Genomic DNA, 25,557 nt, shown 5'->3' with positions numbered 1-25,557 from the left:
AAAGATAATAAAGGCATTTGTAGCACCTACTCTAGACTCCCCCACCCCCCTTTTTTTAAAAAACAAACTGAACTTTACTGTTACTTCTGTTTACATAATCTTCTGTAGCACAGAGCAAAAATTCACAATAGTATGTTTTTATGATCAGATAATATGCATGATGTAAAATGTTGCCACCAAAGATAAAATTTTGAGTAACATAACTGATATGTTATTCATTCAATTGTATTTATTGAGCGCTTACTGTGTGCAGAGCACTGTACTAAGTGCTTGGGAAGTACAAGTTGGCAACATATAGAGACAGTCCCTACCGAACAGCGGGCTCACAGTCTATTCTGGTCTCTGCAAATCGAACATACTTTTGAAGACCACCAGCCAAAAAGAACATTATTGTGTGCAATTATGGCCCATTGCCTCCAATTAGAGAAACTCACAATTAAAAAAAAAAAAAGTATTATCAGATTTGCACTTCACACCCATAATTGCAAGATGAATCCAAATGTCTAGGACTCAAGGGAAAGACAAAAAATCAGGTAAAAGTTAATTATACGGATTGCCACTGTACCTTAGGATACAGGTGGTAATAGATTCTTACTCATATGCCTGCACAGATTACACTACTCACCAAATTTGGTATTAGAAAAGAAATCACATTACACAGGCTGTACCGGCTGGGACCCGCCTCCCTCTGGAATTCTGAATAGAGAGCATCTGTTCAGATCACATGGGAGTATCCTATGTTAGATTTTCTTTGGTTAGGCCTGCTACACTGGTAAAATCTAAACCCTGTTTTACCTCTCTAAATACTCCTTCTGCCCGACATTTCTTTGTATCGTGGTCCAAAATAGTCATCTTACCTCCTTCCCTTCCCCACAGCACCTGTATATATGTATATATGTTTGTACATATTTATTACTCTATTTATTTTACTTGTACATATCTATTCTATGTATTTTATTTTGTTAGTATGTTTGGTTTTGTTCTCTGTCTCCCCCTTTTAGACTGTGAGCCCACTGTTGAGTAGGGACTGTCTCTATATGTTGCCAACTTGTCCTTCCCAAGCGCTTAGTACAGTGCTCTGCACACAGTAAGCGCTCAATAAATACGATTGATGATGATGATGATTATTATCTGTAGCTGTACATTCAACTGTTCCATTCTTCTTCAGATGTCCTTCCTCTGCCTTTTCAGTTTTAGCCAGTAGCAAGTAAATGTAAATCAAACATTTTACAGTTGATGCTACTTTGTTTTCCTCTGACAAGGATGGGCTAGATGGCTGAATAAGTTTTAGGCACCTCTTAATTTCAACGAACTACATCAGACTGTACCTCCTTCTTGGCAGTCTTTCTACATGAGGTCATTGACCATAAAAGGAATGCTGATTAGTAAAGGTACTAAAACTGATGCCAGCTAGCCTGCTCCACCTTTAATGCTGCAGGAACAAGTAGGAAACGCTTTTTCCTACTCCTTTTTCTTACTGGGCCAAGCCTTTCCTTTCTGCTGTTTTAAGCAAGTTCCCTCCCTATGACTCTACATCTTGTCTGGCTTACCATCTATATTACAATATATACAGCTTTCTTCTCAAAAAAAAAAAACAAACCATTTCCTGATGAAAAAAAAAATGATCAACAAGATGACATTTCTTCAAAAAGACTGGTTAGAAATTTCTCTAAAACTCAAATAGGGAAGTTGATAAAAAAAATCAGAGCAAAATAAATCGTAGAAATCAAAAAGTTTATAATTACTGAATAGTTGTGTTAATTGTGTTCAATTAATTAGTTGTGTTCCATCACAATGCAGAATTTATGGAGAAGAGTGGGAAAGATCTTCACTAGGTATACTGGAAAACTTCTGCAGAAGAATGGATTTACTAAAAAACGAATGACATCAGTACTTAGCATCTACTTATAATTCAACTCTTTCATGATAATAGTGTTGCTTTACCTTAGCAAACCGTAATGTGTGTGACTGGTTAAGCAACTAAATTTAGCTTTAGAGTACTTTAAAATTTCATTTTAAATACACCATTTACATTCACATATAAAATAAATACTTAATTTGGTTGCCAAAGACCAAGACCATACCTGAACTAATAAATGGCATGTCATTCATTTTGCTAAACTGAAGTTAGGATGACCAAGAATAAGACTGAAATATGGTGCTGTACCTAGACACAATATAGTACACTTTGCTTTCATTCTTTATATTGAAATAGTTAAAATGAATTCAATAAAGTCAACCCACTCAAACCAGAGAGAGCAAAGGCCAGTGGAGGAGAAATCCCTTAAAACAAAAATCAATAGACTAGTATATAAACAATGGAGACGGGAGAGATTAAGTCAACAGGATCTCAGAAGAGCCTCACATTCAAGAACTGATATCTAGGTCTTCAAATCACTTAATATGTAAAATTTGCATGTTTTCTTCAAACCACACTAAACTGTTCCCTATATTTTACCAACTAATTTACTATATTTTACCCAAGACCAGAATAATTCAAAATTTCTGCATAAAAAGGTAACATTTCCTAAACAGGCCATTTTATAGGGTTTGAGAGGTTTATTATTCAAATGATAATTTGACATCTCATTACTCAACTCTCATTATCCCTTAAGTGGTAATTGAAAAAAAAACAACCCTGCAAGAATGAGGAGGATTTATTTTAAAGATTGAACAGGGCACACAACAGGCAAGGCAACCTTCCTAAGAGACCCTGCAAATGTACCAACTCCATGTCAGTCTCCAAACTCATTCACTTACTCTCTACAGTGATATTTGTAGGGAAGAGTTTTGGATGTTGATGTCAAAAGAATCGGACTACCATTAACTCATTTAACAAAACAACTGTTGGCTCTTTGCTAACTTGAGGCTTTTCTTTTTTTTTTTTTTTACAAGAGAGACAGAGACCATACCTGAACTAGTACATGGGATATGTCACTCAATTTCTTGCACTGAATTTAGGATGACCAAGAATAAAAGTGAAGTATTACAGTATTGCATTTCAAATTTCTCTTTCACTGCTTCATCTACTACGACCCAACCCCATTTCCAAATTAAACTTTCCTAAAAATAGCTAATGCCATTGGAGTTTTTTTTAAAAAAAAAACAGGCCTCAAGTTAAAGTCTACATAAAATACTTAGCCAAGATCAAAAACCCTTTCAGTCTAATAGTGGTCAAAAAGTACATTCAACTCCCCATCCCCCTAAAGAACTAGGATCTTTATATTATATACCCTGGAAACTGCAGTAATAATTTTCAGAAATAAAAAGGCCAGCCCTGCACCAAGAATTAGTCTTCAATCAACTTCTAGCCCATTCAACACTGCTCACCAATGGTGACATTATGCTGCAAATTGGCATCAAAACATCACTGCTGAGATTTTTACCACAGCAATTCTATTTCTATAAGGGCAGGCAGACTTCGGCTGCAGGGAGTGATCACTGAAATAGATTAATAAAAACAATAGAAAATTATGAAAATAAGCAATCTGGATAAACGATCTGCCTGCTCTACTCAAATGTTTTCCTTTTAGCCAAGTACTGCTATTGAAAACAAAGCTCTGCACTGGTTGGGCTTTCTTAAATGCACATTTAAATAACAATAATAATAATGATGGCATTTGTTAAGCATTTACTATGTGAAAAGCACTGTTCTAAGCGCTGGGGGGGATACAAGGTGATCAGGTTGTCCCACGGGGGGGGGGGCTCACAGTTTTAATCTCCATTTTGCAGATAAGGTAACAGGCACAGAGAAGTTAAGTGACTTGCCCAAAGTCACACAGCTGACAGTTGGCAGAGACGGGATTCGAACCCATGACCTCTGACTCCAAAGCCCGGGCTCTTTCCACTGAGCCACGCTTCTTCATTAAAGACTTCATTGTTTCCCTGACCAATAATTTATAAGAAGACTCTAGACTGTAAACTTGTTACGGTCAGGGAGCGTGAATTCTGCTGTACTGTCCTCTCCCAAGCGCTTACTACAGTGCTCTGCACATAATGAGTGCTCAATAAATACTACTGATGGGTCGATTGATACGTTTCAGCAACTGGGTCCAAGGCTTCCTTTCGATCCAATCATTTCATCATTCATTCATTCAATCGTATTTATTGAGCGCTTACTGTGTGCACAGCACTGTACTAAGCGCTTGGGAAGTACAAGTTGGCAACACAGAGACTGTCCCTACCCAATAACGGGCTCACAGTCTAGACAACGAGACAAAACATGTAGACGGGTGTCAAAATCATCAGAATAAATAGAATTAAAGCTACATGCACATCATGAACATGATAAATAGAACAGTAAATATGTACAAGTAAAATAAATAGAGTAATAAATCTGTACAAATAGATTTACAAGTGCTATGGGGAGGGGAAGGAGGTAGGGCGTGGGGGATGTGGAGGAGGAAAGGCAGGCTACCAAATCCGGAAAGCAAGTGACGGCTCTTTTAAAAGGGGATACTTTAAAAAAAAAAGGGGGGGGGGGGGGCTGAATTCGTTGGTTGGAGAAGCAGCGTGGCTCAGTGGAAAGAACCCGGGCTTTGGAGTCAGAGGTCATGGGTTCAAATCCCGGCTCCGCCAACTGCCAGCTGGGTGACTTTGGGGGAGTCACTTAACTTCTCTGTGCCTCAGCTACCTCATCCGCCAACTGTCAGCTGGGTGACTCTGGGCAAGTCACTTAACTTCTCTGGGCCTCAGCTACCTCATCTGGAAGATGGGGATTGAGGCAGTGAGCCCCCCGTGGGCCAACCTGATCACCTTGGAACCTCCCCAGCGCTTAGAACAGTGCTTTGCACATAGTAAGCGCTTAATAAATGCCATTATTATTATTATTATTTTCTTTGAGGCGGGGTTATGTTGCCAACTTGTACTTCCCAAGCGCTTAGTACAGTGCTCTGCACACTGTAAGCGCTCAATAAATACGATTGAATGAATGACTGAAAGTGGGCGGAAAGGCGGCATGAAAGAAATCATTCCAAATAGGGAAAAGCAAGGAGGACCGGGCCTCCGGCTGGAAGTCTCTAAAAGTTGACGGAGGGGGGGGGGGGGCGGGGGGGAAGGTCCCCAACGCCCATCTAGACTGTGAGCCCACTGTTGGGTAGGGACCGTCTCTATGTGTTGCCAACTTGTACTTCCCAAGCGCTTAGTACAGTGCTCTGCACAAAGTAAGTGCTCAATAAATACGATTGATTGATCCCGGCCCCACGGCGGTGGTCGGGGCGGGCAGGACCCCAGAGCAGCGTGGCTCAGTGGAAAGAGCGCGGGCTTGGGAGTCAGAGGTCCTGGGTTCGAATCCCGGCTCCGCCACTTGTCAGCTGTGTGACCTTGGGCAAGCCACTTAACTTCTCTGTGCCTCAGTTACCTCATCTGTCAAATGGGGATGAAGACTGTGAGCCCCAAGTGGGACAACCTAATCACCTCGCCATCACCCTCTCCATCCCCCCCATCTTACCTCCTTCCCTTCCCCACAGCACCTGTATATATGTATATATGTCTGTACATATTTATTAGTCTATTTATATATTTATTTTACTTGTACATATCTATTCTACTTATTTTATTTTGTTAGTATGTTTGGTTTTGTTCTCTGTCTCCCCCTTCTAGACTGTGAGCCCACTACTGGGTAGGGACCGTCTCTATATGTTGCCAACTTGTACTTCCCAAGCGCTTAATACAGTGCTCTGCACACAGTAAGCGCTCAACAAATACGATTGATTGATTGATCACCTTGTATCCCCCCCAGAGCTTAGAACAGTGCTTTGCACATAGTAAGCGCTTATCTCCTCCTTTTAGACTGCGAGCCCACTGCTGGGTAGGGACTGTCTCTATATGTTGCCAACTTGTCGTTCCCAAGTGCTCTGCACACAGTAAGCGCACAATAAATACGACTGATTGATCACCCTGTATCCCCCCAGCGCTTAGAACAGTGCTTTGCACATAGTAAGCGCTTATCTCCCCCTTTTAGACTGTGAGCCCACTTTTGGGTAGGGACTGTCTCTATATGTTGCCAACTTGGACTTCCCAAGTGCTCTGCACACAGTAAGCGCTCAATAAATACGATTGATTGATCACCCTGTATATCCCCCCCCCCAGCGCTAAGAACAGTGTTTTGCACATAGTAAGCGCTTACCTCCCCCTTTTAGACTGTGAGCCCACCGGTGGGTAGGGACTGTCTCTCTATGTTGCCAACTTGTCCTTCCCAAGCGCTCAATAAACACGATTGATTGATTAACAAATATCACCACGATTAAGTACTTTAAATAGAGTAATAATCGCTTGGAAACATGCAGTAGACGCCAAAGATATGGTCGCTGCCCTGCCCGCCAGGGGTTAGAAGACTCTAGGCCCCCTTACTCCGCCACATGTCTGATCAATCAATTGTATATATTGAGCGCTTACTGTGTGCAGAGCACTGTACTAAGCGCTTGGGAAGTCATCATCATCAATCGTATTTATTGAGCGCTTCCTATGTGCAGAGCACTGTACTAAGCGCTTGGGAAGTACAAATTGGCAACATATAGAAACCGTCCCTACCCAACAGTGGGCTCACAGTCTAAAAGGGGAAGACAGAGAACCAAACCAAACATACTAACAAAATAAAATAAATAGAATAGGCCCCCCGACTCTGCCACACGTCTGATCAATCAATCGCATTTATTGAGCGCTTACTGTGTGCAGAGCACTGTACTGAGCGCTTGGGAAGTCCAAGTTGGCAACATAGAGAGACAGTCCCTACCCAACAGCGGGCTCACAGTCTAGAAGGGGGGGGGGGCAGGGAACAAAACCAAACATACTAACAAAATAAAATAAATAGAATCGATAGGTACAAGTAAGATCATCATTATCATCATCAATCGTATTTATTGAGCGCTTACTGTTTATTTAAGATAAATAAATAGAGTAATAATCGCTTGGAAACACGCAGTAGACGCCAAAGATATGGTCGCTGCCCTGCCTGCCAGGGGTTAGAAGACTCTAGGCCCCCCGACTCCGCCACATGACTGATCAATCAATTGTATTTATTGAGCGCTTACTGTGTGCGGAGCACTGGACTGAGCGCTTGGGAAGTCATCATCATCATCATCAATCGTATTTATTGAGCGCTTCCTATGTGCAGAGCACTGTACTGAGCGCTTGAGAAGTACAAATTGGCAACATACAGAGACAGTCCCTACCCAACATCATCATCATCAATCGTATTTATTGAGCGCTTCCTATGTGCAGAGCACTGGACTAAGCGCTTGGGAAGTACAAATTGGCAACATAGAGAGACAGTCCCTACCCAACAGTGGGCTCACAGTCTAAAAGGGGGAGACAGAGAACCAAACCAAACATACTAACAAAATGAAATAAACAGAACAGATCTGTACAAGTAAAATAAATAAATACATAGATAAATGTAAAATAAATAAATAAATAAATCATCATCAATCGTATTTACTGAGCGCTCACTATGTGCAGAGCACTGTACTAAGCGCTTGGGAAGTACAAATTGGCAACATATAGAGACGGTCCCTACCCAACAGTGGGCTCACAGTCTAAAAGGGGGAGACAGAGAACCAAACCAAACATACTAACAAAATAAAATAAATAGAATAGATACGTACAAGTAAAATAAAGAGTGATAAATGTGTACAAACATATATACAGGTGCTGTGGAGAAGGGAAGGAGGTAAGAAGGGGGGATGGAGGGGGGCGAGGGGGAGAAGTCCCAACGTAGTCACGAAGCCAAAATAAATAAATAAATAAATCACCATCAATCGTATTTATTGAGCGCTTACTATGCGCAGAGCACTGCACTAAGCGCTTGGGAAGTACAAATTGGCAACATAGAGAGACGGTCCCTACCCAACAGTGGGCTCACAGTCTAAAAGGGGGAGACAGAGAACCAAACCAAACATACTAACAAAATGAAATAAATAGAATAGATAGGTACAAGTAAAATAAAGAGTGATAAATGTGTACAAACATATATACAGGTGCTGTGGAGAAGGGAAGGAGGTAAGAAGGGGGGATGGAAAATAGAATAGATATGTACAAGTAAAATAAATAGAGTGATAAATGTGTACAAACATATATACAGGTGCTGTGGAGAAGGGAAGGAGGTAAGAAGGGGGGACGGAGGGGGGCGAGGGGGAGAAGTCCCAACGTAGTCACGAAGCCAAAATAAATAAATAAATAAATCACCATCAATCGTATTTATTGAGCGCTTACTATGCGCAGAGCACTGCACTAAGCGCTTGGGAAGTACAAATTGGCAACATAGAGAGACAGTCCCCACCCAACAGTGGGCTCACAGTCTAAAAGGGGGAGACAGAGAACCAAACCAAACATACTAACAAAATAAAATAAATAGGATAGATAGGTACAAGTAAAATAAAGAGTGATAAATGTGTACAAACATATATACAGGTGCTGTGGAGAAGGGAAGGAGGTAAGAAGGGGGGATGGAAAATAGAATAGATATGTACAAGTAAAATAGAGTGATAAATGTGTACAAACATATATACAGGTGCTGTGGAGAAGGGAAGGAGGTAAGAAGGGGGGATGGAGGGGGGCGAGGGGGAGAAGTCCCAACGTAGTCACGAAGCCGAGGGAGGGGTTCGACTCACCGCGATGATGACGGTGTCTTCGCCCTGGAACTTGGCGACGTACTTGTCGCCGCGGGTCACCTCAGACTCGTTGAGGGGCCTGAAGCGACACATGACTTTGATGTTGCACTCGGCCGGGTCCGCCATCTTCGCCGCCGGGGCCTACTCCCCTCGGCCCGGCAGGCCTCGCCGGAGCGGACCGGATCCCCCCGGGGCAAGGGCGGGCGGGCGGGCGGCGACCGCGGCCCAAACCCCCGGCCCCGGCCCCGCTCACTTCCAATCCAACATGGCAGCCACGCTCGATCCCCACCGTCTTCCTCACGACCGCCGGGCCCGTCTCCACCCTCCTCGCGGAACAACGGCTCGGGCCGGGCCCGGCCCCACTGCGCAGGCGCGGGGGCGGGCCGGGGGCGCGCGGGGGGGAGGATGAGGGCCCAGGGCGCATGCGCGCTGGCGTTCGAAGCGGCCCCTCGCGCCTGAGGAGAGCGGCCGCCTCACGCCTCGTCGTGTTTGTTGGCCGCCCTTTCCTAATCAATTAATCAATCAATCAATTAATCGTATTTATTGAACAGTTACTGTGTGCGGAGCGCTGTACTGAGCGCTTGGGACATCCAAGTTGGCAACATAGAGAGACAGTCCCTACCCAACAGCGGGCTCACAGTCTAGAAGGGGGAGGCAGACAACTAAACCAAACATACTAACAAAATAAAATAAATAGAATAGATAGGTACAAGTAAGATAAATAAATAGAGTAATAATCAATTTGAAAACATGCAGTAGACGCCAGAGATATGGCCACTGCCCTGCCCACCGGGGGTTAGAAGACAATAGGCCCCCTGACTCCGCCACATGTCTGATCAATCAATCGTATTTATTGAGCGCTTACTGTGTGCGGAGCACTGTACTGAGCGCTTGGGAAGTCCAAGTTGGCAACATCTAGAGACAGTCCCTACCCAACAGCGGGCTCACAGTCTAGAAGGGGGAGGCAGACAACTAAACCAAACATACTAACCAAATAAAATAAATAGAATCGATAGGTACAAGTAAGATCATCATCATCGATCGTATTTATTGAGCGCTTACTGTTTATTTAAGATAAATAAATAGAGTAATAATCGATTGGAAACATGCAGTAGACACCAGAGATATGGCCGCTGCCCTGCCCGCCGGGGGTTAGAAGACTCTAGGCCCCCCGACCCCGCCACATGTCTGATCAATCAATCGATCAATCGTATTTATTGAGCGCTTGCTGTGTGCCGAGCGCTGTACTGAGCGCTTGGGACGTCCAAGTTGGCAACATGTAGAGACGGTCCCTACCCAACAGCGGGCTCACAGTCTAGAAGGGGGAGACAGAGAACAAAACCAAACATACTAACAAAATGAAATAAATAGAATAGATAGGTACAAGTAAGATAAATAAATAGAGTAATAATCGATTGGAAACATGCAGTAGACGCCAAAGATATGGTTGCTGCCCTGCCCGCCAGGGGTTAGAAGACTCTAGGCCTCCCGACTCCGCCACATGTCTGATCAATCAATCGTATTTATTGAGCGCTTACTGTGTGCGGAGCACTGTACTGAGCGCTTGGGAAGTCCAAGTTGGCAACGTATAGAGACAGTCCCTACCCAACAGTGGGCTCACAGTCTAGCCTTAACTTCTTCACATAGTCTTAACTTCTCTGGGCCTCAGTTACCTCATCTGTAAAATGGGATTAAGACTGTGAGCCCCCCGTGGGACAACCTGATCACCCTGTATCCTCCCCAGCGCTTAGAACAGTGCTTTGCACATAGTAAGCGCTTAACAAATGCCAATTATTATTATTATTATTATTAATGCAGTCAGTTACCTCATCTGTAAAATGGGATTAAGACTGTGAGCCCCCCGTGGGACAACCTGATCACCCTGCATCCTCCCCAGCACTTAGAACAGTGCTTTGCACATAGTAAGCACTTAACAAATGCCAATTATTATTATTATTATTATTATTATTATTAACACAGTCTTAACTTCTCTGAGCCTCAGTTACCTCATCCTTCAAATGGGATTAAGACTGTGAGCCCCCCGTGGGACAACCTGATCACCCTGCATCCTCCCCAGCGCTTAGAACAGTGCTTTGCACATACTAAGCGCTTAACAAATGCCAATTATTATTATTATTATTAACACAGTCTTAACTTCTCTGAGCCTCAGTTACCTCATCTGTAAAATGGGATTAAGACTGTGAGCCCCACGTGGGACAACCTGATCACCCTGAATCCTCCCCAGCGCTTAGAACAGTGCTTTGCACATAGTAAGTGCTTAACAAATGCCAATTATTATTATTATATTATTATTAGTGCTTCCCCTCGAGAGGGGTCAGAGGAAATTAATTTGCTTCAGTTAATCGACGTGGTTTTTTTGGGGGGGGTGATGGCAATGGCCACTGTTGCCGATGAACGAGAGGAGTACTCACCACAACGACTCCCAACGTGCCCACCACAAGTCAAAGGCCTGTGGGCTGGAAGGACAAAAAAAACACCCAAAACCAGGATCTCACCAGACTGTGTGGTCACCTTCGTCTAGGAAATCTTCAACCTTTCACCATTAAAAGGCATCCACCATCATCCAGGCCCTCAGCCATAGTGTAGGATGCGCATATAGAACAAGTAAAGCAAGAGATTAGGGAGGGTATAGGAATTTTCTCCTCTACAATCCCATACCTCCACAAGCTATCCAAGGTAAGAATAAGAACAGTCTCCTTTTCTACATTTACACAGTCAGTGAGCCCTCAATGGTCTCGAATGTCTAGGAAACAGGACCGTATTTGTCCTAATGGTCTGTTGTGGGGGGATTTTTTTTGGCACATGCAAGGAATTTGAATGGGATAGTCAAAATTGCTGCATCTTTTCCGTCTTGCTAGTATAATTGCTCTGACCTTCAGATCAAAAGATTCAGATTGAACCAAAAGATTGAAAAATCAAAGGAAGGCAATGACAAGAGTTGTCATTCCTAATAGGGTCATGGCCAAAGTACTGGTACATCAAGCTTTTCTGACAAATAACCTAGGCGCCTCCTCAAAATATACATTAATAATGACGAACCTTAGGGCTGGGCCGTCGTGTGTCATGACTGGATTTCTTCTCAGTTCTACCCAGTTCTTTTACTCAAAAAGATCTGGAGTTGCATAGAAGGCTTTTTAGGAAAGCGTAGCAAAATAGTAGCCTTCCTTTGAGGCTCATTGGTGAGCTGTCAATAGTTTAGCTATCGCTATGCTGCCTTTATTACCACTACAGTAGTTAGGTTTATTATAGAAAGTATTGAACAAGCAGATCTTTTTTGTACATGAGGGAGGCAGCGTTTCTGCCGTCTCAGTCATAGTCGTGTTGTAACAAGCCTGTTCTAGTTAAAACTTTTGCAGGAGTGCGTATTGCTTTAATCAGGGTAAGTGCCTCACCTCTAAGTTCCAACTTCACAAATACTGTAAGTAATTTAGATATTTTCTGTATCCAAGATGTGTACATACACACACACACACACACACACATCATCATCTTTGAAAAGAGGCATTTTGAAGAGCCATTAAGGTATGAGAGTGTAAATATATCATTTACAAGCCTGTTCTAGTTAAAACTTTTGCAGGAGTGCGTATTGCTTTAATCAGGGTAAGTGCCCACCTCTAAGTTCCAACTTCACAAATAGTGTAAGTAATTATTTAGATATTTTCTGTATCCAAGATTTGTATACACACACACACACACACACACACACATACACCCATCTTTGAAAAGAGGCATTTTGAAGAGCCATTAAGATATGAGAGTGTAAATATATCATTGGAGTATTGAACTTGGATAAATGAGGGAGTTAAAAATATTTGAAGTCTTTTTCTTTTTAACTGCTACGTCACTACATCCTCTTAGCACTCAAAAAATGCTTTTAGGTACTCTTAAAAATGAGACTCTGATGTGTATGAAGCTCATTTTCAACTAGCGTAAATCCAAAATTGGTGGATTTAAAAAGGTCAAGAAATCCAGTTTCTGATTTCCGTTGGACCTTCCATTTAGGGAAATTGTAATAATCTAAAATAAAGTGGTCCATAAATATAAAAAGGCAGAAGTGATAGGATTCATTCATTCATTCATTCATTCATTCAATCGTATTTATTGAGAGCTTACTGTGTGCAGAGCACTGTGCTAAGCACTTGGGAAGTACAAGTCGGCAACATATAGAGACGGTCCCTACCCAACAACGGGCTCACAGTCTAGAAGGGGGAGACAGACAACAAAACAAAACATGTAGACAGGTGTCAAAATCATCAGAACAAATAGAATTAAAGCTATATGCACATTAACAAATAGAATAGTAAATATGTACAAGTAAAATAGAGTAATAAATCTGTACAAATATATACAAGTGCTGTGGGGATGGGATAGTTTTGAAAAAAAAGGAAAGCTAATCGGCCTGCAGTACCTATGAAATCCATTTTGACTTGAAAAATCCACTGTCATGATTTATATATTTTAAATCATTTTGAAAGGAGAAGTATTCTCCGAACTTTATTCTCAAGAATGACAAATAATGAGTAATAGTCATTCTGCAATAAAATATAGAAGAAGGGTTACATGTTGGCAGCTTTAAAAAGTCCCAAATTCAAGAATCTTTTTTGGCTCTAGCCAATAAGGCACTTGAAAAATCTTAAAAGTATAACTCACCATTATACCCACAATTTAATTACTGTACTGTATACTTCGCATCGAGGACGATTATTTATGTGTGATTATATCATCAATGAGTTCACCTTGGACAGCTGCTTCCATTTTCAGTACTGTTTAAAAGAGCTTTTATAGTAAGTACTGGTACTAGTAATAATAATAATAATGATGGTATTTGTTAAGCGCTTACTATGTGCCAAGCACTGTTTGGTACCCCCACCCTAAGATCCACTTAGTGTAGTATAAACTAATAAACTAAGGTAAACTAATACACTACCTATTCCCTTTTTACTTATCTCTGAACGTCCCTTAAATTGGATTATAACCTGATTTGACAGTCCCTGCAGCCCAACCTACAGTCTGGGCTTCCCCAGTTTTTACCTTCCCTGTCAGTGAAGTGGCAACTTTTTCCTTGATACCAAAATGTCTCTCTTCAGTCTTTATGTATGTGTCTTATTTAAAGAAACTTATTTTCTGTTAAAACTAATGGACAGAAAACCTTCCAAAGAACAAATTCAAAAGCTGGGGCAGAAGACAATGAAGTAAAATAATTGACCAGAATAATCTCCTCTACACTCTTTATTTGAGCAACTAATCATTTTCATTATATACTTCAGATCATTAGTCTACTCAAAAATCTTAACGGTCTCTTCAATACTGTATCTTGTGATTGAATAACGTAGTGTCACTTCAGAACACTTAGATTCACCCCATCCTCAGCCCCACAGTTATCTGTACTGTATTTATTTATTTTTTATATTAGTGTCTGTCTCCCCCTCTAGACTGTAAACTTGCTGTGGACAAGGAATGTGTCTCCCAACTCCATTATATTGTTCTCTCCCAAGCGCTTAGTACAACTCTCTGCCCACAGTTAAGTGCTTAATAAATACAATCAATCAATCAATCGTATTTATTGAGCGCTTACTATGTGCAGAGCACTGTACTAAGCGCTTGGGAAGTACAAATTGGCATCACATAGAGACAGTCCCTACCCAACAGTGGGCTCACAGTCTAAAAGGGGGAGACAGAGAACAGAACCAAACATACCAACAAAATAAAATAAGTAGGATAGAAATGTACAAGTAAAATAAATAAATAAATAAATAAATAGAGTAATAAATATGTACAACCATATATACATATATACAGGTGCTGTGGGGAAGGGAAGGAGGTAAGACGGGGGGATGGAGAGGGGGACGAGGGGGAGAGGAAAGAAGGGGCTCAGTCTGGGAAGGCCTCCTGGAGGAGGTGAACTGATTGAAAACACCATCATAATGTTTTTCCTCTTTACATCTTCCAGCGGCATTCTTTAATTGACCAGTCTTGGTTCTACATTAGAGTGTCAGGTTAAGTTTTGCTTTGGTTAGACCAAGACCTGGACATCTGAGATAACTCTTTAAAAGCACAGTTTTCACTAATATGTTGAAAGAAACAATCTCTCAGTGCTGTTCTTGTCAGTCATTGAGAATCATCTCCTAAGGCAGTTTGAATATACAATTAGTAAGAGCCCTTTTGCTCTTTAGTAAAGATAGTTGCCTGAGACAGTTTTAAAGTGAGATATAATTCCCTTTAAGCCCTCTTCCAAATGAACCTTGGAAAGGCAAAAAGAAAAGAACGTACCATTTATTTTGTACTGCGTTTGATTTCATTAGTCATGTAAGTTCCTAAAATTGTGCCACAAATGGAGATAGTTGCCTGAGACAGTTTTAAAATGAGATATAATTCCCTTAAAGTCCTCTTCCAAATGAACCTCGGAAAGGCAAAAAAAAAAAGAAAAGAACCTCCCATTTATTTTGTACTGCATTTGATTTCATTAGTCATGTAAGTTCCTAAAATTGTGCCACAGATGGATACTTTGGGTTCTAATCCCGGCTCTGCCACTTGCCTGCTGTGTGGCCTTGGGCAAGTCACTTCACCTCTCTGTACCTCAGTTACCTCATCTGTTAAACGGGGATTGAAACCGTGAGCCCCATGTGGGACAGGGGGTTGTGTCTAACCTGATTTGCTTGTATCCACCCCAGGGCTTAGTACAGCACCTGGCACATACTAAGTGCTCAACAAATACCATAATTATTATTATTATACTTGTACAAATATTACCACACAACTTCTCATAGGAGCTTACTTCTATGAGCAAGCTGTAGCAGTGACATTTTCCATCATCATCATCGTTACCAGCTTTCCAGGGGCAAAGAAGAGGCAGGTACTTTAAGATGGGCTGGGGACGGGATGGGCTTCACAGAATCTAACTAGCCAGAAAGCCACCATTTTGAGTTTTTTTGGTCCTGTTTGGAAACCCTCAGGTCTTGGTCATCAGAGAGTTGAGGAAATTGAAGGTAGGGGTCCAACACAAAGAGATGTGGAAATCAACAACCCCTCACCCTTGTCCCTAAGGAGTTGTGTACTTATGAACACACATATTCAATCCATTACCAAATCCTGTCGGTCTCACCTTCACAGCATCGCTAAAATCTGCCATTTCTTCTCCATCCATACTGCTACCATGTTAATACACCTAAGGCCCTTCCCAAAACCCCAGCTTTCGCCTGTGTTCAGGGGGCAGAAACCTCCATTCTCCTCTTCCCTGCAACTTTTTCTCCCTGCACGTGGAGCAGTTCTTCTCACTACTAGATGGGAGCATGGGCCTGCAGCTTGGGTCACCCAAGCTGCACTCACCCTCTCATTCAGACCTAGGTCTTCCTCATCCTCCCTGGAAAATCCCCTAGAACTCCGGTCCCAAGATCCCCAGTAGTGATGGGAGTGGTGGGACAGAAAGAGTAGAAGGGATGGAGGAGGGAATGAGCAAGCAGGCTACTGTCACCTCCACCTGGAAATCAGGCTTAGGGTGGGGCAGGGGGTAGGCAGCAGCAGTGGGTACCTGGATGGGTGGGGAGGTTTTGATTTGAGAAGCCAGTCTGACTGGACTGTGCCATGCTGAGGAGGTGCCATGCCATGTGGCACTGAGCTCCTCCAGTCATCTCCCCAAGCAATGCTCACCACTCTCCACAGGTCTCAGAGAGGGAGTCAGTACCCAGTCCATTGTCAACCCCTTTCTCTTGGACCCCCATTGTCCAAAAAGTCTGCCACGACTGTCACTGTGGCTGAACCATTTTCAACTGGAGCTGAGTTCCGTTCCAGTTTAGCTTCCACTACTGAAATTTACCCTGTTTAATTGGAGCAACTGTTCTGGGCTCAAAATCTCCACGACCTCTTAGAGGGCAATTGCTCCATTTTGCTGACATAAACTAGATGAAGTGGCTCATGGAAATTGTTTTTCTTCCACCTCTCTCCTACCTGACTGAGCCAAAGCCTCGTCATTCTAATTAAATCAGAGCCAATTGGCTCAGAACACAGCTTTCCCTCAGAGCTTATAAGACAGCAGAGACACGACAGTAGCAAATTAACTTTACTCCTCAAATCCTATCCTCTCCCAGCCCCCTTAATGAAGCCCTGATCATCAACACCTTCTAGACTGTGAACCCCTTGTTGGGTAGGGACTGTCTCTATCTGTTGTTGAATTGTATTTTCCAAGCGCTTAGTACAATGCTGTGCACACAGTAAGCACTCAATAAATACGATTGAATGAATGAATGAACACCAAGTTTTAGGAATCTGGGCCATGCTTATTCACCATCTGATTGGCAGCAAACCCCAGAACATCTCAGCAACCTGGAATTTTTACCCTGCCATGACAGTCCCTGCATAGAGTCTGGGTAAAATTTTTTGAGCATCTCCTAGTTTTTGCCGTCTCTGCAAGAGAGGTGGAGACTTTTTCCGCTGCCTGCTACCTATTTATCCCTTCCTTCAGCTGCCACCTTCTCAGCTTAATAATAATGGTGCTATTTCTTAAGCACTTGCTATATGCCAAGCACTGTACAAGATAAGTTGGACACAGTCCCTGTCCTACATAGGTCTCAATCTAAATAGGAGGGGGAATCTCCGTTAGGTAGATAAGAAAACTGAGGCACAAAGAAGGTAATTGACTTGCCCAAGGTCACATAGCAGGCAAGCTTTCACCCCTCCCTGATTCAGGATCAAATCCTAACTCAACTATCACTACAGGGTAGCAACATGATGAGCAATGACCTGAGAACTCATGTAATTATGCTTATACTCTACCATTTCCTCTATTTGTAATTTATTTCAATGTCTGTCTCAACCTTTAAACTGTATGTTCCTTGTGGGAAAGGATCGCTCCTACCAAATCTATTATTTCTATTTTCCCAAGTGCTTAGAACAGTGCTTTGTACACAGTAAGTGCTCGGTAAATACCACTGATTGAATCGTTATGGAATCATGACACTTTCAATTTTTTTAAATAAAACCAACCACAATCCCTGTGTAACTCTACAAACTGAAAGGCAATCTTCACATGATTTCCTTAAGCGTATAAATAATTATACAAATGCAATCTGTAATTTGGTCATATAGTAAAGCTAGGGAATGGTCAAGGATCTGGAGAAGTGGTAAGGTTCCTACTTGGACAACATTTTATTCCCAGGTGTTTTACTTACCTTGTATCAATACTATGTAGTATTTTGCATTCCTAGCATTCCTAACATTTAGCACATTAAAAGGAGATTTACCTCATGAGTATGCCACTTCCAAATGACGGTTTTATTCATTTTGATTATTCAAACAATAACAAACAATTCAAACAATTATTCAAAAATTATTCAAACAATTGGACCCACTAATAACATGTAAACTTATGTTCCATTACTTCATCAAGTTTACCAGAGATAAATATATGTATGTGTATATATGTGTGTACATATATATGTGTGTGTGTATAAATGTACATAGCTGTAAGTTATTTATTTATTTCTCTATTTATTTATATTAATATCTGTCTCCCCCTCTATACTGTGAACTCATTGTGGGCAGGAATATGTCTGTTTGTTATTATGTTGTACTCTCCCAAGTGCTTAGTACAGTGCTTTGCACACAGTAAATGCTCAATAAATACGATTGAATGAATAAAATAATTTTAGGCTATGTTGACATTGTAATCCAGGTTTTGATGTGAAAACAGATCAAATTGTTTTGCTTTTATACCCTGAAAGGATTGCTCTAGCAAATCCAATTGCCCTGCCCAGCACAATATCTATAATTCAAACACCAGCATTTTCTCATTTTATTGTTACTGTGCTGAGAAGTGCTAGCTCATGATTTACCAGAATTACAGTGCAATATGTGTCCAGACTTCAGAATCTGCAAATCAATATGTAGAAGTAGATGAAAGAACGTTTTGCCAAATTTGATTCCCTTATAAGCAGAGTTATCTTTCTCCTTAATACTTTTTTTCAGTTCAGTACTTAAAAGAAAAACTTAGATAATGTGCAAGCACTGGGCTTACTGCAGGATGGGGCCATCTTTATGGAATGGCAAGGATAATGTTGCCCTAACTCTGAATCCACTGCCTTTTGGAGGACTGAAGCATGTGAATTGGGTTTCAATGGGAGGTTAGAAGATAGGTAGCTGGGGAGACAATTGACTGAGTAAATTAAGCTGATGGTTAGGAGTTTTTTGCTGTAGAGATGGATGAGAAACCACTAAAGGTTGCCTGCCTGGAGCTAACAACTGCCACAGTGGCCTGATTTTGCTTTTGTCCACGAGGATTGTGGTCACCTATATGCAACTCCAAATATACTTCATACACACATCCTTGCCAATGGAAGGAAATGGTCTTTTAATCCAGTTGAACTTTTTTTCCCCACAAAATGGTAGAAAATAACCTTAGAGATTTAGCCTGGGCAAGGATTCAATATTTAATTATCCTTGAGTATTTTCCAAAGTTTAACATCCACTAGTTAATTGCCTAAGAGAAAGAACAAATTATCCACCATTATTTTGAGTGCTACTGAGTAGCTCAGATAAAATGACATTATGGAAGAAAACAAGTACACTTAAAAATATGAGGCACCATGCCCTACAGTACCAGCTGTAGCTGCTGAAATACATGTACAGAAACCCATGTTCTATTTCTAAATCATGTCCTGAATTTAATAAGGGGCCTTAAAAGTTACTTCATTTCTCCCAGTTTCAGAATATTATCTGGTGTGTGTGTGTGGTGGGGAGGGGTAAGTAAATGTGTTTGTGTGGATATGTGTGTTGCTCTTGGTAGAAACTACTGTTTTCACTCAGCAGCTAGAAGTTGTCTTCAAGAGTCAGTCCGCAAAGATCTAAGGCAATTTGATGGGCTTTGGACAGTAAAAAAGTCAAGGATTTCATCAGCTCCTTGCTCCATCCCTCCATCATGGCCGAGGCTATCTTTGGATGGAATCATGGGACCCCATGATCAGTGGAAATAACAATCAGTGGAAATAACAATGAGGACCATGTAGAGGTTTCTGTTTAGATGCCTGTGATGGGCTCCCTGAGGGCCATGGTGGGTCCCCCAAGTCTATGAGACATCACCCCGACACCTGCAGGCCCCAGGTAAATGCCCAGTAGATAAATCTGCTCAGTTGGCCCCTTGCAACTTTTAAGCTGTCAACTCCAGCAGGCATTAAGGTAAAGCCTAGTGGATGAAGCATTGGCCCAGGGGAAGAGAGGCAGTATAGCATCTATTTAGATCTGCTTCAATAGATCATGCCACAGTGTGCTGCCTTTCGCCATCTCCAGTCACTTATGGCTACTCCATCTTGTTGGCAAACAAGATGATTACCTTCTTGTCCCTTTTTTCTCTCTTTTGAGTCACTCTCTAGTCTGGCCATACCCCCTTTTGTCCCTGCTCCCTGGTCACCATAATATTGTGCCTCCTTGAAACACTGTCAGTAGGGTGTAGAATCCATCTACGTTGTTATAAATTTCTATTTTATTAACAGTTACCCTAAAGCCTTGTAAGCAGAGTAAATGAAATTTACATCTGCCCAACAGAGAATCCACAGGGAGAGGATGCTTCAGTTGTTTTCTCAAACAGTTTAAGGGAAATTTTCTTTGCATCTTGGATTTTCGCCCATTGCTTACGTCACCAAGTAACATCTCCGGAATCAATATTAGTAAGAAGCTGCCGTTTCTTGAAGTGCTGATTTAGCACAGAGAGGAAAGGCCAATTTAAAATACGAGATTGCTAATCATCCTTCCAACCGAATCAGTTTTGAAAATGAGTACAATTTTTTTTTTCCACATTGATTGCAACTTTCCTACGTAGGGCTTCCAAGAGCTTTCAAGAGGGTAAGTCAACCGCCCTCCCTCTACTTTTTCCCTTCTGTTCCACTTCCTTCAGGCAGTGACTCACTACCTGAGCTGCTTATCTCAATAAGGGCTGAAAATACCTAGCTTGACCAACCCAGTCCCAGCCTCTTTCTGGCACAACTCCAGTGGAGGCTCAGTATCTCAGTAACTGGGTCTGGCCCTGAGGAGGATCCAAAGTGGACCCAAGCTTATGCGTGATTGACCCTTTGGGCTATGAGGCTGACTCAGTAGCCCCTTGGGATGTTCTCACATTTATGTGTGTTTGTGTGGGCTTAGCAGCAACCCATCCAACGAGCCATGCATCCCCGTGGCCCAAAATCTAATCCACACTCATGTAGAGTTTATAGGGTTCCATTCGTGTGTCCTGCTGCTCTCTCTGCTTTTTCTTGTGTGACCATCAGCAGAGGAGAGAATTTGCATGGAGAGCAGGGCAGTGATAGCTGTACTGATGGCAAAATCACCAAAAAAAGTACAGTCACGTGACACTTTCAGGGTATTAGCCCCCAAACAGCCCTTAGAGTAGCTCACAATGCAATGGGGTTTGCAAAACTCCTTGTGGCTTCAGAGTGGAGAGGAGCTATTTCCTCCTACCACTTGAGTCCCCATAAGTGTTTCTTTGCACTCTCAATACAGCCCCTTCTCTCCCTATGCAGGGGACAAAATTGGACTCAGCATAATTTTTGCAATTAATTTTTTTGTGGTACTTGTTAAGCGCTTGGTATGTGCCAGGCGCTGTACTAAGTGCTGGGATAGGTACAAGTTTATGAAGTTGGACGCAGTCCCTGTCTCACATGAGGCTCACGGTCTTTATTCCCCATTTAACAAATGTGGTAACTGAGGCACAGAGAAGTTAAGTGGCTCACCCAAGGTCAGAAGCATTCATTCATTCATTCATTCATTCAATCAATCGTATTTATTGAGCACTTACTGTGTGCAGAGCACCGTACTAATCGCTTGGGAAGTACAAGTTGGCAACATGTAGAGACGGTCCCTACCCAACAGTGGGCCCACAGTCTAGAAAGTGTTGCCCTAAAGAAGGTACTAATTTATTTATTATTGTTGAAAGGTCATTTTATGAACTCTGACTTTTTAAAAATAAAACTAGTTTTTAATAGATTCTGAAGCTCCTAAATTTTGATTAGCAGATTGAAATAATTATATGTTTTTACCTTAACCCCTCATTAATTTCTGACTGGGATATATTTTTGTTTACTTTTGCCTGAATGTAGGCGTTAGGTGTGGTACTGATGTAAATGATGTGCATTTTTCTGCTAATCTTCATGGCTTTATTGACTATAAAATTTTGATATAAAGCTACCTGATTTGATCACATAATTTTTTGTTTAGTCATTTCATAGCAGCATGGCGTAGTGGATTGAGTATGGGCCTGAGACTCTGAAGATCATGGGTTCTAATCCCAGCTCTGCCACTGCTGTATGTCCTTGGGCAAGTCACCTCACTTTTCCGTGCTTCAAGTTACCTCATCTGTAAATTCGGGATTGAGACTGTGAGCCCCACGTTTGGACAGGGGCTGTGTCCAACCTGATTTGTGTGTATCCACCCCAGTGCCCTGGCACATAGTAAGCACTTAACAAATACCACAATTATTACATAAATAAACATATACTGAGATAAACATATATAGAGTGCATGCAATTCAGTGTATTAGATAACATGATCTCACGGGATTAAAATTGCATTAGAATGTGAAAAGTCTCAAATGTGTCAGACTGATAACCTATTCCATCCTATACAATATTTTATTTCTAAAGTGGCAATAATAATGAAAAACAATATGTTTGTTGCTCTCCTTGATCATCTAGTGTCATGGTTAGGGTTGTATAGAGTTGTAAATCAGTGCAATACAACTTTTCAAAATACAAGATTTTCGGTACTGACAAGAACATGCAGGTTGGAAATCCCTTGCAGTTTTTATTGTTTCATTTTGGGAACTGTCTTCTATGAGTCATCAATTAATGCTTCAATAAATATGATTGACTGATGGTACTAGGTCCCCTGGAAATGAAGAAGAACAATTTAATAACAGGCCCTAGTGCCTTTTTCCCTGTGACCAGCCCCTCTCCTCTCCACCCTCCTCCTCTACCCCAGTAATAATAATAGTAATAATAATAATAATAATAATGGCATTTATTAAGCACTTACTATGTGCAAAGCACTGTTCTAAGCTCTGGGTCTTCAGTGCTTAGAACAGTGTTTGGCACATAGTAAGCACTTAACAAATACCATCATTATTATTATTATCATTACAGGACAGGTCCACAGCATGCTTAACAAGGAAGGTTCTAATGTGAATAGGGTATCCCATCTGTCCTCCCTCTGGGATATAAACCTGCTTTTCAGTCCATATTTAGTGCCCAGCTGTCTGGGGCATACTAGAGTACTCTAGGTCAAAAGGGCATCCTTGGAAGCATGGAGACTCCACCTAGCAGCCCATCTGGTGGTAATTAGTGTTTCATTTTATAGGAGCATTCTACACTGAGTGTAATTTGGGATGCAACCACCCAGGTGACAAGGGCACGTTATAAGAATAATAATAATGATAGCATTTATTACGCGCTTACTATGTGCAAAGCACTGTTCTAAGCGCTGGGGAGGTTACAAGGTGATCAGGTTGTCCCACGGGGGGCTCTCAGTCTTAATCCCCATTTTACAGATGAGGTAACTGAGGCGCAGAGAAGTTAAGTGACTTGCCCAAAGTCACACAGCTGACAGTTGGCGGAGCTGGGATTTGAACCCATGACCTGTGACTCCAAAGCCCGGGCTCTTTCCAGTGAGCCACGCTGCTTCTCCGTTATGGCTATTCTCTGCCCATTGCCTGATAATTATCTGTAGAAGCAGCTTGGCCTAGTGGAGAGAGCATGAGTCTGGAAGTCAGAAGGACCTGGGTTCTAATCCTGCCTCTGCCAATTGCTTGCTGTGTGAGCTTGGGCAAGTCACTTAACTTCTCTGTGCCTCCATTTCCTCAACTGTAAAATGAGGATACCTGTTCTCCCTCCTACTTAGACTGTGAAGCATGTGAGACAGGGACTGTGCCTGACTTAGTGTACCTACCCCAGTGCTTAGAACAGTGTTTGACACACAGTAAGTGCTTAACAAATTCCATTAAATAAATAAGTATAGTCATTCCAGGAGCAATGAAAAAGGGGCTTATTTTAACCACTGGCCATATGGGCATCTGCCAAAGGCCCACTGTCCTCAGAGGGACCATCCCAAGAACAACCTTCCCACTGCTCTTGCTTCTGCCAGCCGTGTTAAGGGAATGGAACAGTCCCAGCAATGCCAAGGAGAGAGGCTTATTCCACGGAAAGTGGAAGGGCATAAACAAGCTGGAGTTGCTCACCGGTCTTTCTTCTACCCTGAGCCCATCAGAGCTTTAACTTGACTCTGTGAGCAACAACAACATCAGAGGTAGATTCCTATGGGACCTTGCTAATAATTACCCTCCATGACACCACCTTGGCTTCCTACATCTTCCGGAAAATCAACTGATGCACCAATGTACTTGTAGGTACATTCGGGGACTAATCACGGGCACTTGTTAGGAAAGCTGCAATGAAGGAATATTTCACATTTAAACGAGCGAGTTTATTTTGTCAGATTAATTAATGAATGATAGAACATTATCCTAGGAGAAGGTCCTTACGCAGCTATTTTTTCCCAACTGGTGAGACTTTGCTTCAAAAGGAAACCAAGCAGGGCCAAGGTACATGTCACAATTGAGTGATTATTTTTTAAATGATGGAATTAAAATTAAAATTCTGAGCTACAATGATTCTTACAACGTAGACCCAGTGATCTTTACTCTCTCTGGAAAATCACGTTAGTGCCAAAGTAGAGTAGGTAGGGTTCATTAATACGGAAGACAATTTTCCATTTTAAAAATAATGGCATCCTTTGTATAGGTCTGTCAAAGGTATAAAATAGGTTCATACCATACCTTTCCCTGGAAAATGAGCCAGGGCACAGGTAGTATATGGAAGAGCCAATTATGTAAAAACTATTTTCCAATTAAAAATAAATAGATTCTTTGAATTGAGCTTCAGGAACTGTGAATTAATTAAAAATAAATATAATGGTAACATTCTCTGGAAACCTGGTTATTGAAGAAAATTAGTCAGGGTCCAATTACGTAAAAATAATTTCCCAACAATTTGCATTGGGCCTTCAAAACTGAAAATAAGTTAAGATGATGCAAACCGGGTGATTTGCACAGGGTGCACCTCTGGCTCCTTTATTCATTCAGTCGTATTTATTGAGTGCTTATTTTGTGCAGAACACTGAACTAAGTGCTTGGAAAGTGCAATTCAGCAACAGAGACAATCCCTACCCAACAACGAGCTCTGACAGAGGAGCAACAAGAACCATTAAGAAAATCACCAAATTCATCATGGTCCTAACTTCAAATTGAATCAAACAAGGACAGTGCTTAGAACAGTGCCTGACACATAGTAATCACTCAACAAATACCATAAGAAGAAGAACTGGGGAGCCAACATGTCAGACTGCACATCCTGGTTGACCGCTCCTGACACCTTTTTGATTTTTTTATACTCAGTAACCATTTTGACTAATTCTATGATTTCCAAATGTTTCTGACTGGAGGTGCCTTAAGTCCACTTACATTTTTCCAGGAATCTGTTCTGCTAACATTGTTGAGCAGCTTTTTAAAGAATTTTTAAATTATGTGAAGGTTTTGAATACAGTTGAATATAGTTATTGATTCCACACATTTTCAGAAACTAATTTTAAGTAAAGACCTTTTTAAAATCAAGCATTTTCAAATTCACCAATCGTAAATAAATTCAATATAATAAAAGAAGTAACGGTATTTACTGAGCATCTGTTGTGATGCACTATGTACCCTACCTGCAAGGACCTTACACTGTAACAGACAGCCATAAAAATATTTTCAAGCAGCTGAATCAGAATTAATCAATTGAGTGTTCAATCACAATCATATATACATTCACACAAGTGCCATGGATGAGCAAAAGTGTATGGGTAAGTGCTAGAGAAAACTATTGAGTGGCTAAGACTTGACTTATTGATAAATTAA

At 41.6% G+C, this 25,557-nt stretch overlaps 1 protein-coding gene across 1 annotated transcript in view; it reads right to left on the bottom strand.

Moving 5' to 3' along the window:
• KIF5B (kinesin family member 5B) overlaps positions 1–8,830 on the bottom strand; it is a 51,532-nt gene extending 42,702 nt beyond the window's left edge. Inside the window, exon 1 of the mRNA XM_038755438.1 lies at positions 8,610–8,830. Coding sequence (XP_038611366.1) covers positions 8,610–8,735 — 126 coding nt within the window. The 5' untranslated portion in view covers positions 8,736–8,830. The remainder of the gene's footprint in view (positions 1–8,609) is intronic.
• Positions 8,831–25,557: the final 16,727 nt, after the last annotated feature.

Source organism: Tachyglossus aculeatus, chromosome 13 (assembly GCF_015852505.1).
Source record: "Tachyglossus aculeatus isolate mTacAcu1 chromosome 13, mTacAcu1.pri, whole genome shotgun sequence".
In the NCBI taxonomy this organism is placed as follows: domain Eukaryota; kingdom Metazoa; phylum Chordata; class Mammalia; order Monotremata; family Tachyglossidae; genus Tachyglossus; species Tachyglossus aculeatus.
The sequence above is the reverse complement of the archived record's forward strand: the minus strand, read 5'-3'. Positions and strand labels throughout refer to the sequence as shown.